Source organism: Saccopteryx bilineata, chromosome 3, assembly GCF_036850765.1.
Source record: "Saccopteryx bilineata isolate mSacBil1 chromosome 3, mSacBil1_pri_phased_curated, whole genome shotgun sequence".
Classification (NCBI taxonomy): domain Eukaryota; kingdom Metazoa; phylum Chordata; class Mammalia; order Chiroptera; family Emballonuridae; genus Saccopteryx; species Saccopteryx bilineata.
Window position 1 is genome coordinate 251,074,286 of NC_089492.1, and position 22,091 is coordinate 251,096,376.

Here is a 22,091-nt window from a genome sequence, read left to right on the forward strand (position 1 = left end):
AGTTTCTGAATTCTGTGTATTTCTCATTCCTAACTGAAAGCACAATTATTTTGAAGGATTTTGGTACAGCAATTAAAATGTATAGATTTCAGTATATCAAGAATTTTTACTTAAATCATATTTCTATTCTTATAAAACATTCATAAATATAAACATTAGTTTCATATATCTCTTCTTTTAGAACAGTATTCATTTTAGTAACATACCTGGAATTTGATATAATTGACAAGTTTGGTCCTTTTAAAGGTAATACATATGCAGATACGCAGACATTAGCAATAATATATGACTTGTAAAAAAGTCTATGTATGCAAAGTATTTGCAATTGAAGTTTAAAAATACATTGGTAGAGAAGGAGTTAACAGGTTAGCTCCCCATGGTTGTTCTCAGCATGCTCTTTTGCCTTTAGGAGCTGCAAAGATGATAACATTGGGCCCAGACATGCCTGCATGGAGGTTATGGTACTCCTGGGGTTTTTGCAGCTAGTTGTGAAACAAGCTAGAACTTGTTCATCTCAGAGTTTCTTGTTTTTCTTTCAACCCTTTCAGTGCCCTGCAGGAGTCATTAAATCAAAACTTCATGCTGATCATCACCCACAGAGAAGTCCAGCGGGAGTACAACCTGAACTTCTCAGGAAGCAGTACCATTCAAGAGGTGAGTTATGTCTCACAGCTGAGGAATAAAGGTAGCTCATTATAGCTAATGTTGACCCTGTTAAAGAGGGCTTATCTGTTCTGGTTGGAAACTCTCTTTATGTTTCATTATTGAGTTCTTAATTTTAATTAACTGGGACATCATGATTACTGTAGATATATTAAATGACTTGACCTAGAAAGACAGATGTTATAAATGGGAGCTCTTGATAATCTTAAAATAGTCACCTTAAAACTCTGCTTATAATACTCATTATAATTTACCATATTTTATGGTTTTATAGTAATTACTCAAAATATTAAATTGGAAATTGTTGCCAGTATGCATTTTTGAACATACTTATGTTTTGTTTCAAAGATTGCTCTCAAATATATCACTTAAAATGTATACCCTGTTTCCAAAAAGAATATGAAAAGGCTTTTCTTAAGCAGCTCAATCCCAGTCTTGGGCAGTATTTGAGAGATGCTGATGAAACCTTAAGTCATTTAACTCAGAATATCTGAGAAGACTATTTATGGTTAGTATTTTTTTTCTTCAATGTAGCCAACCAGGGCCACTGTTTCAAAAAGGAACCTCTCCCAATAGAGAAGAGGTACCTTCTGGCCTGTGACCCCACCTAGCTAAAAGCCAGTGATTTACATATCTCCACTGGGGGGAAATGTATCAGGCTGTGACAGGACTTGTGTTTAGAAACACTGAAATGATGATTATATCACATTACCCCTTTTAAGTTGTGAAGACAACAATCATTTCTCTACTAATGTTTTTATAAAGAGAATCACGCTTAAACTTGGATTATTTTATAAATTTTTTCTTGGACTACATACATTGCTTAAAATAATTACTCATGTCATATTGAAAGAACAAGTGGTTTTCATCCTAATCATTTTTAGAGGTGTATGAATTGTGGCAGTAATGGCTAGATTATTAGTGGTTCCCTTTTGTCATGTTCTGTCAATGAATTTCAAGTTCTGAATTTGTCATAAATCATAGCTTGAAATTATTTTCTGTTTATCACTTGTATAGTTGCCTGATTAGTAATTAAAACCTTTAAAAGTATTCTTGGCCCCTAATTTGGATCAAAGGTTTGAGATACTTGATCTTTTTTTTTATAGTTTAAAACGTTGCCATTTCATTTTTAACCTGTATAATGGATGTCCTAGACTCTAAACTTAGATTCTTTATTTCTTGAATAAACATCGTTGTTTTTACACAAGGAATAGTATTTATGGCTCTATCACAGAGTTTTTCTGGAAACTTCATGATAGTAAAACTTAAATTATATATTGAATATAATTAAATAAGGGAAATTTAATCAAGAAAAACAAAGATACTGAGTAAATTTTATTCTGTTGATTTATTTTTAAATTGAAGACTAGTATAATACATGATGGATAAACATATACTATTTTATTTTTCTTTCTGAATGGAATTTTTATTGCTAAAAATTTAATGTTTTTTTCATTCCCAATTTCTATAGTTTGAGTGTGTTTCTGCTTTCTCCCACAAGAGGGCAGAAAGGACTATTAAACTGATAATCTAAAAATGCCATTCAGTGTTTTCAAATTAGCTTCTCTTATATTAACAAAAAGGAGCATAATGGCCAAGTTATTGTTTGATTTACAGATAATTGGCATATTGCAGGGAGGAGACTTAATTTCACCCTTTTAAATTAAACAGGGAGATTTAAAAAGACATAAAATATTCATTAATGTTCAGTGATTATAAAGTAGTGGCATATATTTATTTTGCCTTTATTACTGTTTCGATGGGGAAATACTGCAAATATTTCCGAAATCGAGTTGGCCATACTGACAAGTTGAAATGTTTAAGCAGCGTTAATGCAATGTGTTCACACCTGATATCCTATGCAGAATGATTCAAAATGACTGCATCAATTATTAAAAGAAATATTTAAAATTCTGTAAATGTGCCATTGGATGCCACAGTTAGCTGAAACTGTTCTTTATGGCCTGCTATTTAGATTATCAAATACATTTTAAGCTTCAAGGACTTGAAAACAGTCAGTATTTCTTATACCATTTTCTAAATGAAATAAATTCCAGATTTTTTTTTTTTTTTTTGTATTTTTCTGAAGTTGGAAACGGGGAGAGACAGTCAGACAGACTCCCGCATGTGCCCGGCTGGGATCCACCCAGCACGCCCACCAGGGGGCGACGCTCTTCCCACCAGGGGGCGATGCTCTGCCCCTCCAGGGTGTCGCTCTGCCGAGACCAGAGCCACTCTAGCGCTTGGGGCAGAGGCCAAGGAGCCATCCCCAGCACCCGGGCTATCTTTGCTCCAGTGGAGCCTTGGCTGCGGGAGGGGAAGAGAGAGACAGAGAGGAAGGAGGGGGGGAGTGGAGAAGCAAATGGACGCTTCTCCTATGTGCCCTGGCCCGGAATCAAACCTGGGTCCCCTGCACGCCAGGCCGACGCTCTACCGCTGAGCCAACCGGCCAGGGCCCAGAAATATTTTTGCAAAGACATATTCCTATGTATTTCTTGGCAAGAGTTTGGTTTCTTACTCTGTTTCACTTTTCTTTTTTTCTTTTAGTTGATTTAAATAATACTTTGAAGTGCTATTGATGGGAATAATAAGTCCTTTTTTTTTTTTTTTTAATAACAGTTGCTTTTCTGTGTGAAGACCAGGTACACACAGGTTCTTTTATTCTGTACAACTTTTAAAAAGGATGTGAATTATTGTCTCTAGGCCTGGGATAACACTCTGTAAGCCTAGTCCTAAAACTTGCCCCTTTAACTTGTGGACTAACTGATGAGGGGGAGTTTCAGGACAAGAGGCTCATATGCTACATACTTGCAGTTTTTATTGTGCATGATTAAAAGTCAGTTTGCTATAATCTTACAATGATTTTGCAGTGTTATTTTATAAACTCTAGAATTTTTGCTGTTAATATAGAAGCTTAATGATGCCATATATCCTAAATTATAAATTAATTTATATCATCATTTCCGGTATTTCTTTTCAGTATTTTTAGATAGATCTAAGAATGAATTCTGATCAATATATGAAGGAAAGTAAGAAATGTAAAAAAAACCCATTTTTTTTCTTTTTAAGTGTATATTTGTTGTAGGTGAAAAAAATATATTGGTACTTTTAAATTTTGGAAAGCCTTGCATTTTTGAAAGAAAGCTTTTGTAATATTTTTCCACCAAAGGGAATCTACTATTACATGAAATAGGGTTGAAAAGGACGCTATGATTTCAACTTTTAATTTAAACAAAATACACTTTTTAAAATACTGAATTAGAAAATGGAACGTAGATGCAGTTAGAATTTCAAATAAACTATTCAGTGACCATATGTTCATGCAAGTTAGTAGTGATAAACCAATAGTTGCACAAGTGTTTGTTCATTCTGGTCTGGTCTCTTGCCTCACAATGTGTGACATGTCTTTAGGGTGCTCTAGATTTTAATTTAAGCTAGTTAGATATTGAGGTTATTTTTTTAAAAAGCTCTTTACAAATCCTTCCACTTACCCTCCTACTTGAGGAAAAGGCAGAGATAATATAAAAAGGGCAGAATGGAGAGTTACAAGTAATCATAAGAATAAATGTTATTTCTCCTTTCCATTATGTGAAATAGTTTGTAAAATGTATCAAATAATAGAATAATAACTTTGTGACAATCTGTCTTACCTTTTTGGACCCTCAGTTACTTACTTGTCACACCTTAAAATGTGAATTTCCTTGAAAATTTAAACAAGCTTACCTTATATTAATGAATATTTTACACTGACAATTTCAATTTTTAAACAGTTAATTGTACAGATTCTAGTAATTCTGTCATACTGTTAAAGATCTGTGGTATAAATGCACTTGGGATTGGTTAAATTGGGGTGGGGGTGGGGGATTGATTTGCCTACTGCAAACCCTAAACCCAGATGTGGAAAAGGATATAAAGTCCCTGAAATCAAGCCAGTTTTTTCTTGGAAACGAATTCTTTGTTGTCTTTTTTACTACTGCAAAGCTTCTGTTGGGCTGAATATCCACTTTTCTTTGTAGAGGTCACACAAATTTAAGGAATACATACACGACCCAGAATAACAATGATAAGAAACCTAAGTATTTTTGGTGAGAATCATATTACCTATCCATTACAGCAAGAAGCACAATGAATAGCTATTGGAATTATTTAAATCCTCTTTGAAGTTTCACTTTACCTTAGAATTCTCACTGTTTTATTAATGTTGATTTAGTTCTTAATGGGAATAGAGGGGAAATTGGCAACCTATAAAGATATATCTTGCATGGAATAGTAAAACATTTCGCTATGGATACTAGTGATTGTCCACTGGGAAGCCAACATTGTGAATTAGCAATAAGAAGGGAACTAAATACATAAATTGTACCAGTCCTTCAAAATAATCTTGGCTAAATAATTGTGAAATCATGAGGCTAATTCTTATTCTGCAAATGTGAGACTTTTGTTGACTTTTGTTTTTGTTTTTCTACTTGCCTCTTTCTCAACTTGTTTGGCTAACATATATTTCAAACTATTCTCAAATACTGGAGGTCATTAACAGTAATTAAATATATAGTATTTTACAGATTGTACTAATGGACAATTTTCTAGTAGTGGATTGACTCTTAACTTTTTAACTAACATGCCCTTTCTGTAAATGTTTTAGAGGGGTAATGGGGGGTTTTCTGTTTGTTTTTTTGTTTTTCAGTATGGAGGGGGTGGGGGTGCTGGCACAGAAATGAAGAGCAGGGTAGCTTAGAATCTGCATATACAAGAGGGTAAATTAAATTGTGTGTATTTAATTAAAAGTTTCAGTAGTTTATTTTTACTTCCAGATAAATGGCATATTATGAGCTCAGTTAGAATGAACCCATTTTAATTACCATGTATCATAGTTTGAGTTTTTAAAATTTGAAATTACAAATGACATTTTACCAAGAATGAAAGAAATATCATTTCTTAAGCTACTGGGAATGAATTCAAGCCTTCATTCAGCTTTCAGAAAAGGAGATTATGAGTTTCTTTCAAATATACATGTTTATTATTATTAGTTTCAAGTTACATTTTATAACTGAGATCTCTTGAAGTTATACCATTTCAACTGAACAGATCAGTAAAGGCCATTTTAAAAAATTGAGGATTTCTGTGATTCTTAATTAATTATCCTATTAGGAAATAAGTTTATGTAATATTTACAATGCAGCCATTTGGAAATGACAAATCTTTTTCTCTCTTTGAAAGTATTTTAGAATAATCTCTATTGGAAATTATTTATAGCCTATTTCTTCACCTACATTTCAAGAAGATAGAAACAAAATTTTATTAGGAATTAAGGGCAATGCTTTAGTCCTTTGTTATTTAAGATACTTTTATTCTAACATCTACTTGGCCGACTACGTTTCACAATCTGTGATTTGTGGGTTGGCAGTTTTGAAATACCTGCGTTAAGAGAAATTATGTTCAGTTATCAGAAACTAATAAACATAAGACATTTTTATATGCAAGAAAAGGCAGAGAGTAAATAATTGCACTGGTGACCAATACTGTAATAATCCTGTTTTACAATATGCACTTGACAGGTTGTAATAGTGCTAATTGAAGAGACTAATTCACACTTGCTTCATTCTATTCAAAGGCAAAATCAGCAGCTTGTTTTGCTTTTGACCAGATGGTCCTCATGAACACCTACTGTGCACTTTAAGTGCTTTACTAGAATTACAAAGGCTGGGGCTGCGTTCGACTCCAAATGATTTGAGAAGCGAGGGGGGGGACCCTCTGTGCTCAATGGATTTGGTGCAAGTAAATTAATTCTAGTAGACCCATTACACACTGAGCCCCCTTTTCAAAGCTCCGAGTCTCCTCGCTTGCTCTGTAGCAATGAGAAAGAGAAAGAGAAAGGCAGATTACTGCAAACAGAAATAAAAAAAAGGGATATGAAAGGGAGAAAAGAGGCCTTGAAGCCTTTCATATCATTTGAGTTTTTCAAGTGCGTTATTTTTGGGGAGGGTGAATATATGAAAAGCCAATTGGAGTTTTTTTTGTTTTAAAGTGCGCTATTTAAGCACCGTGAATATAGGCGCAAGAGCAACAGTTGACTGAGTTTACTGTGGTGAAGCTTTGTGTCCGAGGATGAATCAAATTCATTATATTCAACTCTTTGTGTTTTAACATGAATGTAGGGTTAGTTTCACAAGACTGTGTCTGTTTAGGATAATTATAATTTAATATTTTCCTTTCATAAAGTTATCACTGTAGATGTCTAAAATTTTAATCAAAGCAGATTTTGTACATTGACTTTGAAGCACCCTGACAGTTTAAAATTCAAAGGAAAGCTTTTTTAGTTTTCAGAAGAAAAGAAAGGCTTATTCTAATGACATTGAAGCAGAGATTATTATAACTAATTAGAAGTCACACATCTGTTAGCTTTTAGTTTGTGACTTACTTATATATTTTTTGAGTAAAATATATACTTTAAAAATATATTGCTGTCATTAAATGAACCCAAAGGGATAAAAATGAACTTAAAAGAGAACCATTTATTTGAGCCAGCCATTTTTGCAGATCTCTACATGTTTCCATAAAAATATGTAATGTATTAAAATCCATTAAATGTAAATTAGAGTTGCATAGTTAATAACTTAAGTTGGAATGCACTTCTAAACATTTTTACATTTCTTGTTAGCATAATTCTGATTATTTTTCTGATTACTAAAGTTATGAAATAGCAATATAAGCAGACCCAGTTAATGCAAATGTATAGTTCTTTCTTATCCTTAAAGCTCTTTGTATACAATATAGTAATTTGGAATACTGACATTATAAAATAATTCTTATTGCAATCTGTGTGGGTTAAGATATTGGGGATCACATCTAGAAATACATGTCATTTTCTATGTTTTTATACTTTAATTCTCTTGTGATTATATATTTGTTGCGTGGTTTACTTTTGTTTGATGGTATATACTACTGACATAATTCAGGTTCATTTTAATTATAGTTATTAGCAGAGAATACAACAAAATTATAACAATATTTTATAATTTAATGATGATTATAAATATTTCATAGAAAATATTTATTTCTAAATCTCTTTAAATTAATGCCTTGATTTATATTTTAAAAGGCAAAATGTACCAATATGCTTTATATATCAATATGCTTTAATTACATTCTTCAGAAATAAAACATAGAAGTGCAAAATACAACCACAAAAATAGTTTAGATTTTATTTCTCATATACAGTATAGAAGTTTTAGTGAAGAAAATAGCATGACCTTTTTTATATTCAGAGTAAAATTGTATTAATTTCCAGTTAGTGTGGGCATTGCGTTGGGACTTATTCACAGAAATATAAGTTACGGGGTGGGGAAGAATATAAGTGGAATCCCCGAACCTTCAACCAAAAAAAAATCCAATGAAATTTATAAGCAATGAGGTGTTAATGAATGATATCCTTGGGGGGGGGGATAGAATTTCAAGAAAAAAATTAAATGATTAAAAACTTCCTAAAAAATGTTTTTGCAGTAAACTATTTAAATAAAGGTAAGATTACTCAATTCTCTTTCTTGTAGGTATAAAAAGCTATCTTTAAAGCCGGAACCTCAATTAGCAGAAGTTGATTGATCTTGACCGTGTAGTAACTTAGGTATGGTTGGTTCTTTGGTTTCACAGACACAGTACTTGAAGATGTTCTCATGAAGAAGAGTATATTTCATTTTAAAACATTAACCCTTAGATTTCTGAATTCCAGAGACAAGATTCTCTCCTGGAGGGTGAAGGTTAGAAAAGGCTGTGATTTCTTGTTATGCTGAAATACCATGTTATTTTAGCCAAGAAATATTTTAATATTTAAGTATCCTCCAGCCATAAAGTAAAAATACTAATTTCCATAATCATCTTCTCACCCTACCCTAGCAAAAACAGAAAAAACAAAACAAAAATACTAAAGAAACAAGTATATGAAAGGATAAGTGAAAGGGAGAGTGCTAGACCAAGACTAGGTATATTATAAGGCCTGCATGTAGAAAATTATTTACATTATACACCAAAGATTTTTTTTTACTATAACCTCTTAAAACATCTGTTTATGGTAATTTTTTTTGTATAATGCATCTTGTATATAACTTAATACTATCTTGTCAAGGAGTTATTTTTCAAATATATTTAGTGTGGCAAACATACTTTAAAAATCCTATCATACAATTTAGGGCTTTATTACCTTATTTTTGCCCTTAATATATTTCTGTCATTTTTCTAAACTTTTTTTTTTTTTTAAGGAAAAACGATTTTAAAAGCTCATAGCGAACATATTCTATAAATGACAAAATGTATTCCTTGCTTTGTGGTCATTGCGTGACCAGACAGTAGAGTACTGGATTGTTGTAAGGTTTTTACAGCTGCAAGGCAAAAGCATCTGCTCATTGCAAAGCCGGCATTGTTTAATTTTGACACTGACTTTTCCATGCGTCTTGTACCAAGTACTGGATTAGATGCCACTAAGATGAAATTTGTTTTAAGTTGCTCCCAAAGTGCAGCTGTCCCCATCTACAGCCTTATAGCTTAACCAAAGTAGATGGACATAGGATCAATCAGAATCTTTCTACAGGGTCACTCACTGGACTAGGGAGGCTCAGAGAAAGAATGTTAATGATATTTTTATTGTGAATAACTGAAAAATTAGTTTCCAGGCTGATTTAGTGTATGTAGAATATATACCCTCCCACATACCTTTTTGGGGCAGTAGAATCATTATTAAATATTTAACTTTTAAATTGGAGTATAATAGTCAATTATTAAGGTGCTTGTGTGTGCATTAGGCTCTATTCTTCTGCTATCAATTGGAAGAAAAATGATCAGTTTATTGGTCACTAAAGTAGACTGAAAATAAAACTCAATCTAAAATGGCTCTACTAAAATCTTGAAAAATTGATATTTTTATAGAATGATAATTTTTCTTTAATGTTTCAAGTGAATGAAAAAAGAAAGAGCACCTCACTTCCCGGGTTTCCTGGGATTGTGTGATTTTCTACCCAGCTGGTCCAAATTGATTGATACAGGGCCAAATACTTGTCTGCCTACATTTCAAAGTCTATAATTTGCTAATGAATTGTGGTAATAATCTTTCATCATACATGAAAGATTTAGCTCAACAATTTGCTAAGTATGTATTTTGATCATAAAATTTTTGGACATTCACCAAGCTTTACATCTATTTTACAGCTAATACATGGGGGTTGAGGGGGAGCAGGGGGGGAAACAATACTGAACATGGACACTTGATGGGAAGAGATGAAGGGAACAGGAGGGAAGAAGGTAAAAGAGTAATGCCAGGAAAGTCCTATGAGTGGCAGTGGAAAACAAGTCAGATTTGCACTTAGAATGCAAAATAGAAGTTTGAAAATACTGGCAAAGTTTTATTCTATGGTGCCTTAGGTATGTTATCCATGTACATGAAGGCAAGGAAGGAATTTTTTTCATTTTTGGCTACAGCTATTTCACACATTGATTATGGAATAATTTTTTAGAAGCTTTATGCTAGAAAAGTAAAATGTCTGCAAATTGGAAGTAATTGAAAGAATAAGAATAAAAGCCAGAAGTTTGTTAGGATTGATTTGAGACTTAAAAAAACCCAAAAAAACAGTGAAGAAATAACTGATTTGACCAATTCCCAAGGTGAGAAAGGAACCTCCCAGTTAAACTTTTGAAATGACTGTAAGCATCCAAGAAAATGTTTTCTCCTTTCAAATACAGACTATACAAATGAAAATGAGGTGTATATTGGGGGGTAGGACAGAATAACCTCTGTTTGGGAAAGTGCAGACCTTATTTATGTATAAATATTTTGTAGAGCAGCTTAGAGTATGTTCTAGCAGAAGTCCAGGTAAAAGAGACTGAACCTTCCATCTTACAGATTTTAAATATAAGCAGCTCTAGAATTTTTACATAACTGCCGGACCTCTTTCTTGTATATGTCACATTTCCAGATCATTAATATGTATCCATTTGAATAATTTTATTTTTGTTCTCTGATAGATCTAAGCCTGTTTAAATGTTAATATAGTGAATGTCTATTCAAGATGGCACCATTAAAACTAAAAGTATTTAGGAAATTGAAAGATATATATATTTTATTGATTTAATGCTTGTCATAATTTCTTCATAGTTTTATTGTTATCATATTGTGATATGTTATGGCAGTAAACATAAAAGAGATCCTATAATCATTAAGGGGAAAAATCACTAAAATTATATTTAAATACAATCAATTATAAGTGAGATATGAATGACATTCCTGATTCTCTTACTAACAATTTTATAAAAGTTTCATTTCAAAATTAAAAATTAGAATTATAGATTATGTATGTTAAACTTAAAACATGCTGTTGCCATTTCTTTCTAGGTGTCTTTTTTAATTTTAGTGTTCTGTTATCCAAAACACATTTGCACGCCTATCTTTGCCTGGTTAAAATATGAAACATTTCCTAAGAACTATATGTGTAATGTCCAGTGATGATAATAATAGTAGTAGTATCTATCAGTTAAACATCAGTTCCTTATCCTTATTGTACACAAGGGCATTTTATTGTGTGTTATTAAAGGCTGCTGTTTTCCTCTAGGTGAAAAATTTTGTTGATAACAGATTCACATTGATCATTTTACTTAGAATTTGAAATTTCAGAAATATAGTAAAATGTTATAAGAGTCCTGGCTCCTGTTGCTAACTGTTATTTCAGATATTATAACTGACTTTTGTAGATGATGAATGGAGCCATATGTGAAACATGATCCTAAAGTAAATGTGATTGATATATTAACATGCATACATGTCATAAATTTAAGTGAATGTTGATAGCTTCAAATTAGTCATCTTTGTTGTTGATAATCCAGAAACATATCTTCTATTTGCTCAAAAGCTATTCTGGATTTCCAGAAACTGGCTTTAGAGACTATATATTCATTTTCTGGTTTTTTTGGAATGATCTCAATTATGGCCAAACTTTATGCTGCAAAGGGGGAATATTGATTTTTTTGAAACTACCAAAAGTAATTTGAAGCCAAATATTGTAAGCCAGGTGGTTATTCAATGTGTGTAGTCAAATTTATGGTTATTCACGTTAGGTATCTCTTTCCTGAGCTCCTCTCTTCCTGTGAGCATATGTCTGTCATAGTATTTTTTTTTTTTTTTTTTGTATTTTTCTGAAGCTGGAAACAGGGAGAGACAGACAGACTCCTGCATGTGCCCGACCGGGATCCACCCAGCATGCCCACCAGGGGCGATGCTCTGCCCACCAGGGGGCGATGCTCTGCCCCTCTTGGGCGTCGCTCCATCGCCTGGGGCAGTGCCCGGGCCATCTTTGCTCCAATGGAGCCTCGGCTGTGGGAGGGGAAGAGAGAGACAGAGAGGAAGGAGAGGGGGAGGGGTGGAGAAGCAGATGGGCGCTTCTCCTGTGTGCCCTGGCCGGGAATCAAACCCGGGACTTCTGCATGCCAGGCCGACGCTCTACCACTGAGCCAACCGGCCAGGGCCTTTTCTGTCATAGTATTGACCACACTCATTTGCAATTATCTGTTTACTTAACCCCCAACCCCATCCCACCTCTGTCACTAAGGTGTCACTAAGTGCACCTTAAGAAGAGGAAAGTATTGCATTAATCTTTTTATTTTGGGGTCCACTGCTGAATTTGTCAGAGTAGGTATGCTTAATAAATGACTGAATTTTAGAAGAATCTATAATGATATCTGATACTTGTGACTGAAGGCATTTTCAAAAGCAAAGTTACCCAGGTATTCTTAAGCATTTCAGACATTAATATTAACATAAATATATACTTTCTGAGGGGATTATTATGAGAGGATCTCTCTGATTGGGCCTTCTAAATTCTCATTTATTTGTTTAAAAGGATCTGAGAATAGTTTGCAGAGTGTGCAAAATAAAAGTCCTACTTTAAAATTTGTTTATGTCATCCTCTATTTGCAATATCTGCCAGGTAATTACATGGTCGTTTCCTTCTAAATGAGGTTATAGCTGACTTTTTAAAAATGGTTTTGAATCCAGAGACATGTTTTACTCAACGGTACTTTTAAATTGGCAATTTGTTAGCTTCTGATAGTGCAAAGTTTATTGTGCTGTGGTGTAGGGAATCTGAGTTCTAATCCTCTTGCCACTGACAACCTATACGATCATCTAGCCCTGAGTGGTCTGATATATACTATTTCATTTATTTTTCTTTTTTTATCACATAGAACTGTAGAAAATCAGTTTTTTGTTAGTGGAAAACATAAACTGTCTTGGAACCTTGACATATGTAACTTGACCAGTCAAGCCCAGGGTTTCAAACCAGTGACCTCAATGTTTCAGGTCAATGCTTTATCTACTGCACCAACCACCACAGGTCAGGCCAGATTTTACCTTTTTAAGGCTGAATAAATAGTCCATTGCATGTGTGTATCACATGTTTTTTGTCTATTCATCGTTTATAGGACATCTGGGTTGCTTCCACCTTTTGGCTATTATGAATAATGCTGTTATAAACATGGATGTACAACATCTATATATTTAAGTCCTGCTTTCAACTCTTTTGGAGATATACCCACAAGTGAAATGCTGGAATTCTATTTTTAACTTTTTGAGGAACCATCACACTATTTTTCATAGTGGTTGTGCCATTTTATGTTTTTACCAGCAACACATAAGGGTTCCAATTTCTTCATAGTCTTACCAACACTTATTTTCTTTCTTTTTAATAATAGCTATCCTAGTGGATGTGAAATAGTATTTTATTGTGGTTTTGGTTTACATTCTCTTAATGACTAGTGATGTTAAGTATACATTATCTTATTTCTCCAAAGAAGATATACAGTGGCCATTTTTTGTCTATTTTGAGAGTGTTTTCTTTGTGGTAAAAATATTCTGAGATTTCTTACTGATGATGGTTGCACAAGCTTGTAAATGTACTAAAAAGCACTGAACTCTACAGTGCTTTTTTATTAGTAAAAATAATGAAAAGTAAACTAAACAAAAAATGAATATGGAGAACTGAAAGCTTATAAGAGAGCTATACCTACAAATTGAATTGTTCCAAAAAGCTGGATTAAGGAACCTGGAATGATGCCACCAAGATAAAGTCTAGCAGAGTACCAAGTTTCAATTAATCAATATTTGCCAAAAATTTAAAGACTTCTTTTTGGAATATTAATTAAATACCTGCCCCTTCTATTGAAGTTAAACCAGGAGAAAATGGAGTTTGGAGATAATTTTTTTTAATTTGATATTATGCATTGGAGAGTTTTATGATACTACATTTTGTAAGCATTTTTGTTAAATATTTAAAAGGGAAAAAAGATTTTTACTCTGTAAATTTGATGGCTAGTCTATTGCACAACTCGAATAACATTCCATGTAGTCATGAGTACCAACTCTTACATGGCAGAAGTCTGATCAAAGGTAGTATTATAGGGTTATGATTATATCATCATACAAACTAACTGATTTTGCATAATGCTTCCATCAGATTGTTACTGTGAATGTTATAGACATATATCTGATCATGGAATGAATATGGAGATTAAAAAGATTAGTCTGTTTGAGAAACATGTATTTTCTGTGATGTTAAGTAAGCATCATTTTATTTCTCCAAAGTAGATATACAGTGGCCATTTTTTGTCCTTTAAAAGTAGGGCAAATTATCTATCATCTATAATCTAGTAGTGACCCATTAAAAAGGGGGATGGGTTTTATTTTATAGTAATTTGAATTAATGTTTATGGGGACTCTTCTGGTCAATGATATTATTTGTTGACCTTAAGTTGTTAACAACTTCATTGAGGGGTAGGAAGAGGAAGCTTCACATTGGCTTAGTGTTTTGTACTTTTCAACTTCCTTTCACCTGCCTTAGTTAGTTCATTCGATTCTTATAGCATTTCCTAGTGTTAGGCCTGCTGCATATGGCTGTGCAGGTTGAAAACGGCATTTCCTGAAGCCGTGCAATGAAATAATATTTTTATTAATTTTTTTTAAGTGAGAGGAGGGGAGACAGACTCCCTCATGTGCCCCAACTAGTATCCACCCAGTGACCCCTATCTGGGGCCAATGCTCAAATCCAACTAAGCTATCCTCAGTGCCGGGGCTGACATTTTAAGCAGTTGAGCCACTGGCTGCTGGAGGGGAAGAGAGAGAGAAGGGGGAGAGAGAGAGGGAAAGAGAAGCAGATGGTTGCCTCTCATGTGTGCCCTGACTAGAGATCGAACCCAGGATGTCTGCATGCCAGGTTGACGCTATATCCACTGAGCAAACCGGCCAGGGCCCAAAATGGTCTTAATAAGCATGTAAATGTAGGACTTGATGGTCACTCTTCCTGCTATGTAGATAGAGGTACTGAAAAAGTTTATAGGTAAGTGGTGTCTAAACATTGCTTTTTCCCACTGTATGAATTAAAGTGAGTACATTATTCAAATCTTAAATTCATTAACATGGTTTATACTGAGCAGTAGCTTATTTCACTCTCCTTCAGTTTTGGTACATGGACTCTTTCCTCATCTGTAAAAATAACACAGTGGTAATATCACATGTCTGACAGGTATTTAATTGTGAAAATGAAAATGAGACAATATAGGTGAAAATAGCTTTATTAACTCTAAAATACTTTTTATAGAGTTCTGTGTACTTCAGATTTTACTAAATGATATTACTTGTCTCCGAACATGCCTATTTTTAAAAAGATTCCTTTAACTCTTCTTCTTCTCCTTGACTCCTACTCCTCACACTGTTTGGAGACCCCTATTTATTTCAGGAAGACCAAATTCAATTGAATATCCCATAGGAAATCTTCTATAATCCTTTGTCCTACTATAATGTAACGTCTTCTTACCTCTTGATTTTGCCTTCATATGCCACAGAGTGGTATTGTGCCTCATGTACTCATTTGCCTAATTGTCTTACATGCTTTTTGAAGGAAGTGGGACTTTGTCTTATTGATCATTATATTATCTATAGAACCAAGCAGAATCCTTTAACAGTAGAAGGAAAAAAAGCATCTGTTGAAATTAATTGAGTTTCATTAAACTGGTTTAACCTCTTCGATCTACATCTATTATAACACTTATTGATGTTAACTTGCAAAAATTCATTTGAAGTCATTATTTATATAGAACTAGAAGTAACTTCTGTCAGTGCAACAAAGCTGACTGTTAGATGTTTAGGAATTTCGTGAACCTGATAAACCTATTGGTAGCTTAAAATCGACCACAGTGAGAGTATTTACACCATGGAAATTGGCAAACTCTTCAAATCATAGATTTTTGTTTTGGGAGAGCTGATTTATCAACTCATCACTGATTGTATATCTCTAACCCCAGTATATTGTGAATTCCTTTAGATTCATTTCTGCCTCAATGCATGGGCTATGATAGGAACACTCTTTACTGAATAAATGATTAAATAATTAATAGAACATATCAGGTGCCTTATTCTTCTACTGCCTGACTCATGCTGGCAGATACTGAATTTCAAAACCTAGTGTATTTTTTGAGAACAAGTTTAGAAATAGCCCATTGTTCTGGACTGCAGTTTTTTTTACTGCTTCAGAGTTTGAACCAAAAAAAGTGTCTATTGGAAATCAAGGCTATTAAACAGACATGTTTCAATAGCACAGTAAGGATGGCACTTCTGTCCATTATCACCTTGTTAAGCAACTCCTGCTCTGACTTTACTGTCTACTAAGTTTTTGGCATCCATTGCTTAACTGCCTGACTCACCCTTCAGTTTCCAGGTTGGAAGCCAATAGTGTGAACCATCACAAATTAGCTGAAAGATTTTTTTCACATTATAAGAGGTAACTGACTGATTAATTCTATTTATAGATGCTATAAGTTTCAACAAATGAAAATAACATCTTAGGACCTTAAAATATTACTTTAAAAATTACTATGTTAAAACAACTTGTACTATTTTTTTCTATTAATGTCCTTGTCAGTTCTATAAAAAATAACATATAAAATGAATTTTAAAGATAATAATGTCATTTGGATTTTTAATTTTCTAAAGCATCCTCCATAATTAAGATGTATTTAAGCTTAAAAACAATAATACTCTTTTCTGACCATTCCATGTGCCATCAATTGCCATCTAAACTTGAAACCATTTTTATCTTTTGAATTTTGAAGAAGATAAATACTATGTTTGAATCTCAACATTAAGTAACAAAATAATAGGAATAGCAACTTACTCTCTGAAGATCTGAGTAAGTTTTATGTTTTATACACCATATCTTATATGACATATACCAGTGTTTTTCAACTGCTGGTCTGCAGACCAATGTTGGTCCGCCAGAAATTTTGTGCTGGTCCACAAGAGTTAACCACCCTGATGTTGTGTGAAGATTATAGGCCCAGTCATCTTAGTCAAATACAGTTATACTCAGGGCAACTGCCACTTAATAACCTTCCAAACTTATTTGTCATTAGCATGCAAAGCCTATATTATCATTGAAAATACTATTGAGGTTGTCTTAGATGTTTTTGGAACTTGTGGTTTGAACAACCTTTTGCAACATGCAGAGCATTTGAAATTATTCACAATAGACAAAACACATTCAGACAAACTTATGTAGTAGTAACCAGTGCATCGTACATGTTGAAGTCAAGTGCCAGCTTGTATCTTGTTGCACGGTTATATGAAGTAAGATAAAACTTCATTCATTCTGTGTTTCCATTTCCAGTGGGCTAAGTTGTACGCAGGCTCTAACTCCCACTCCTTCTCTTTGCAGTTCACCTTTTTCACGCTTGCACAAATATTTAGAATGTGTCCATGTTGTTTGCAAATAAATTATGGTATTGCATGTTTCAGTGTTGTTGTAGTGTAAATTTTAGACCCTATAAAGTGGAAAGAAAAAAACCAACAAAACATTTTAAACTTCAAAAGTGAAAACAATAGTTAAAAGAAAAGTAGTGATGACACCAAAAGTAAATCAAGTACTTGTTCTTCAAGTTAAAAAAAATGAAAAAGAAATCGCCCTGGCCGGTTGGCTCAGCGGTAGAGCGTCGGCCTGGCGTGCGGGGGACCTGGGTTTGATTCCCGGCCAGGGCACATAGGGGAAGCACCCATTTGCTTCTCCACTCCCACCCCCTCCTTCCTCTCTGTCTGTCTCTTCCCCTCCTGCAGCCAAGGCTCCATTGGAGCAAAGATGGCCCGGGCGCTGGGGATGGCTCCTTGGCCTCTGCCCCAGGCGCTAGAGTGGCTCTGGTCGCAGCATGGCGACGCCCAGGATGGGCAGAGCATCGCCTCCTGGTGGGCAGAGCATCGCCCCATGGTGGGCGTGCCGGGTGGATCCCGGTCGGGCGCATGCGGGAGTCTGTCTGACTGTCTTTCCCCGTTTCCAGCTTCAGAAAAATACAAAAAGAAAAAAAAAAAAAAGAAAGAAAAAAAGAAAAAGAAATGTGTTGATAATTTGAAAGGTGCAACAGAAACAAAAAAATGGAAAGAAAACTTTGTTAGTACGGTAAGGAGTATTTAAAACTTGATTTCACTGTAGCACCTGGTAGTAATTATTGCCATGGCCCTTGTGTGTAGTATGTTCTGAAATTCTGTCAAATGATGCAGTGAAACCTTCCAAACTTATTTGTCATTAGCATGCAAAGTACAATGATCTTGATGAGAAGCCCCTGGAATTTTTTTTTTAAGAGAGAGAAACGAGTGGAAGGGGCAAAGGGGGAGAGATAGTTGTGTCACTTTAGTGTATGTGCTGCTGAAGTGAGCATGGTTGTGTCACTTTGGATTTCCATTGATTGCTCTCACACAGGCCTTGATTGGGGGACTCAAGCCAAGCCAGTGACCCCTTGCTCAAGCCAGCAACCTTGGGCTCAAGCTAGCATCCTTTAGGCTTAAGCCAGTAACTATGAAATCGTTTCAGTGATTCCCACACTCAAGCCGATGACCCCATGCACAAGCCAGCAACCTTGGGGTTTGAACCTGGGTCCTTAGTGTCCCAGGTAGACTCCCTATGCACTGTACCACCACCTATCAGGCTCCCTTGGAACTTTTTGAAAGATTACACAACCAAATGAAAGTCAAAAAATTCAAATGAAGAAAATGATGACTATTGACAAATCGATGCTTTGAGCGTCTACCCTTTAAATATTGAAAGTGAATAAACCATTCCCTGTTGGTAAATTAGTAAAGCCTTGCATTTTAGATGTCACTCAGGAAATTTTTGGTCCTCAAGCTGCACAAAAACTTGAGGCTATACTGCTTTCGGATGATACCATTCAGAAAATTGTTGATATAGCCAGTAATATTGAAGAATTAATTGTGGAGGGGATAAAGAAATAGAAATGTTTTGCCATTCAACTTCATGAGTCAATAGACAAGAGTAACCTTGCTATTCTACTTTGCTTCATGAGGTATATTGATGATAAAAGACTTTAGGAAAGAACTATTCTTGTTGTCTTGATCTACCTGTTTGTACCAGTAGTTCAGAGATATTTAATGCTCTTGAGTACTTCCAAGCAGAGGGCTTAGTCTAGGGAGAGTGCGTCGGAGAGTGTACAGATGGTACTGCGAGCGTGATTGGACACCACTTGGGTAGTTGCAGAAATAAAAGTCAGTGCATATCTAGAAATGTTATCCACCCACTCTGTAATTCACTGGCAGTATTTACTTGCAGAGAAAATTTCCCCTGAATTGAACACAGTGATGAATGATGCAGTGAAGATCGTTAAGGATATTTGTAGTCAAAATTTGAACTCCAGACTGTTTATGACACTGTGTAAAATCATGGATTCACAATATCAGTGTCTCTTTCTCTATATGGATTGAGGTGTCTCTCAAGAGGAAGGGTTCTTTCATGCCTTTTCAAGCTGACATAAGAAGTGAACCAGTTTCTGCAAGACAAAACTCTGCATTAGTAGAGCTTTCATGGGATGAAGAATGGATGACTAAGCTTGCATATATGGCAGATATATTTAGCCTTTTTAATTAAATATTTACCTAGTAGTTTTACATTAAGAAATAAAAGCCTGACCAGGCGGTGGCACAGTAGTTAGAGCGTTGGACTGGGATGCGGAGGACCCAGGTTTGAGACCCTGAGGTTGCCAGCTTGAGCACGGGTTCATCTGGCTTGAGCAAAAAACTCACCAGCTTGGACCCAAAGTCACTGGCTTGAGCACGAAGTTACTCGGTCTGCCAAAGGCCCGCGGTCAAGGCACATATGAGAAAGCAGTCAGTGAACAACTAAGGTGTCACAACGAAAAACTAATGATTGATGCTTCTCATCTCTCTCCATTCCTGTCTGTCTGTCCCTATCTATCCCTCTCTCTGTCCCTGTAAAAAAATAAATAAATAAAACACATTCTCTCTCAAATCAACATTAGGAAATAAGACAGATACATTCAAAAAGAAACTCGTTCTTTGGGAAAGTTGCATGCAGGAATAAGGTGTAGAAATGTTTCCACTTTTCGAATACTGTTTTGATTGCTGTAGACATCAACTGGAAATTCATGTTTAATATAATAAGTCAACATTTAAGAGCTTTAGTTCAAAACTTTGACCATTATTGCCCTGAAAATGAGGATCCCCATAAAGGTAACCTCTGGCTCAATAACCCATTCATGGAAAATATCAACCCCTACTCTCTTAATTATTGTGAAAAAGAAAAACTGATAGATTTATCTTCTGATACCATTCTGATGTCCAAATATAAAATGAATGCAGTCATGACAATTTTGGATTTCACTGGAAGAAGAATATCCATCTCTTAGTTACAAAGCTGTTAAATTTTTAATCGTATTTTCTACTACCTACTTATGTGAGACATTTTCAGCCCTATCACTAATAAAAACCAAACAGAGAAACCGAATGGATTTCCACGCAATGCTTCATCTCTCAGAATCAAAACTGCAGCCTTGATTATCAAGTATCTTGCAAAGAAGCAACAGCAGATTACGCACTAGCTTTTACTTGAATTAAATATTGTTCTCTAGAAATTTCAATTGTATACGATTAAAAATATATATTTACTGATAATGCACAAAATACTGATAATTGTTTTTATTTCTGCCATAGTGATTCTCAAGATAATTCTATTTTCACCTGTTCCTAAGTGTAAAAAGGTTGAAAACCCCTGACATATAGTACCTTAAATTCCTTTCAAATAGAATGAGGTATACTGGTGTTTGTTAAATATTTAGCAGATTCACTCTTATAAGCGAGGAGGTAAGTAGGCAAATCATATTTCAACATTGTTTTTGAAGTTCTCTCACTTGACACAACAGGTTAAATATTTTGTTGGTAAAATTGTGAAACAGAAAATGACATTAGACAACATGCATATTTTTTTGGTTTTATTGAAAGTGTGAAAATTTCAAACAGTTCTAATTAGGTATAAGTGTTCTCTATCTCTAGAGGTACAACTCAGCATCAGCTATTCAGTTGCACATTGAAATTATGTGCTGTATGGGATTAATATGTCCATGGATACTGAAGACGTTTGATTCAAGAATAGTAATAATGGAGTGGTGGCATTTTAATAAAATCTTGACTGTTCTATGGAAAAGTTAAGGGTAGAAGCTATTCAGAAGAATGGGAGGTTGTTTGGTTAAAAATTTGTACTGTGCTAGTATTTGTTTGCAGGTGTATAAGAATACTATTGAATCATTTCTTGAGACTAAAAAGCATTTGAAATGTACAGTAAATCAAAACAAAAATTAACTCCTTTTTGTTTTTCTGACAGTCAATGTCATCTCAAATTTTGGTAGAAAAGAAGCATGCAACTAAGAAAGTTTTCTTTAAGGCATTTTACAAAAAATAATCGAATATAGTGTCTGTGATCTATAATGTGGGCAGTTTGTATTTGTAAAAGCAGCTGTTCAGTTTACCATACAGGACAGCTTTCTATAGACTCCACATATAATTGGTTCACATAAATTCTGTGCTTAAGTGGTCAAACTATAAAATGGGAAAATCAGAAGTACTTTAAGTTGATCTGAGCATCAGACAGAGGGATAAAAATTCTCTCAAAATTCTGATTACTTGTGAGTGATTTTTGTTATGGAGACCATTGCGTTGAGTAGTTGTTTTTGCCAGATATTCCCATGGTCACCACTTAGAATCTGTGATATTTTCAAATACTATGAAAGAACATAATTTCTTTAGAAGTTATCCTTTATATAAAATGTATCTTATCTAAATAATGTATAGCAGGAATAAACTAGAAATTATAGTTAATATTTACTGATAAAGCTGTTAACAATACCTGAACACTAGTTTTAAAAACCATTATTTAAATATTTCTTTTATTTGTCTGTTATACATTCAGTGCTTACCATCTCTTCAACTTGGAAAATACTATTTTAATATTTTTAGATCCCCTAATTCTATATGCTAATTTCATCTGTAACCAAAGTGATTTCTTTAGAACCTACTATGTGTGGTAGATATATCACAGTGAAAGTGATTTTTC

At 34.3% G+C, this 22,091-nt stretch overlaps 1 protein-coding gene across 1 annotated transcript in view; it reads left to right on the forward strand.

Annotated features, from left to right (window-relative positions):
* FAF1 (Fas associated factor 1) overlaps positions 1–22,091 on the forward strand; it is a 496,086-nt gene that overhangs the window by 221,036 nt on the left and 252,959 nt on the right. The window contains exon 7 of the mRNA XM_066269224.1: positions 549–654. Within this exon, the coding sequence (XP_066125321.1) occupies positions 549–654 (106 nt within the window). The remainder of the gene's footprint in view (positions 1–548; positions 655–22,091) is intronic.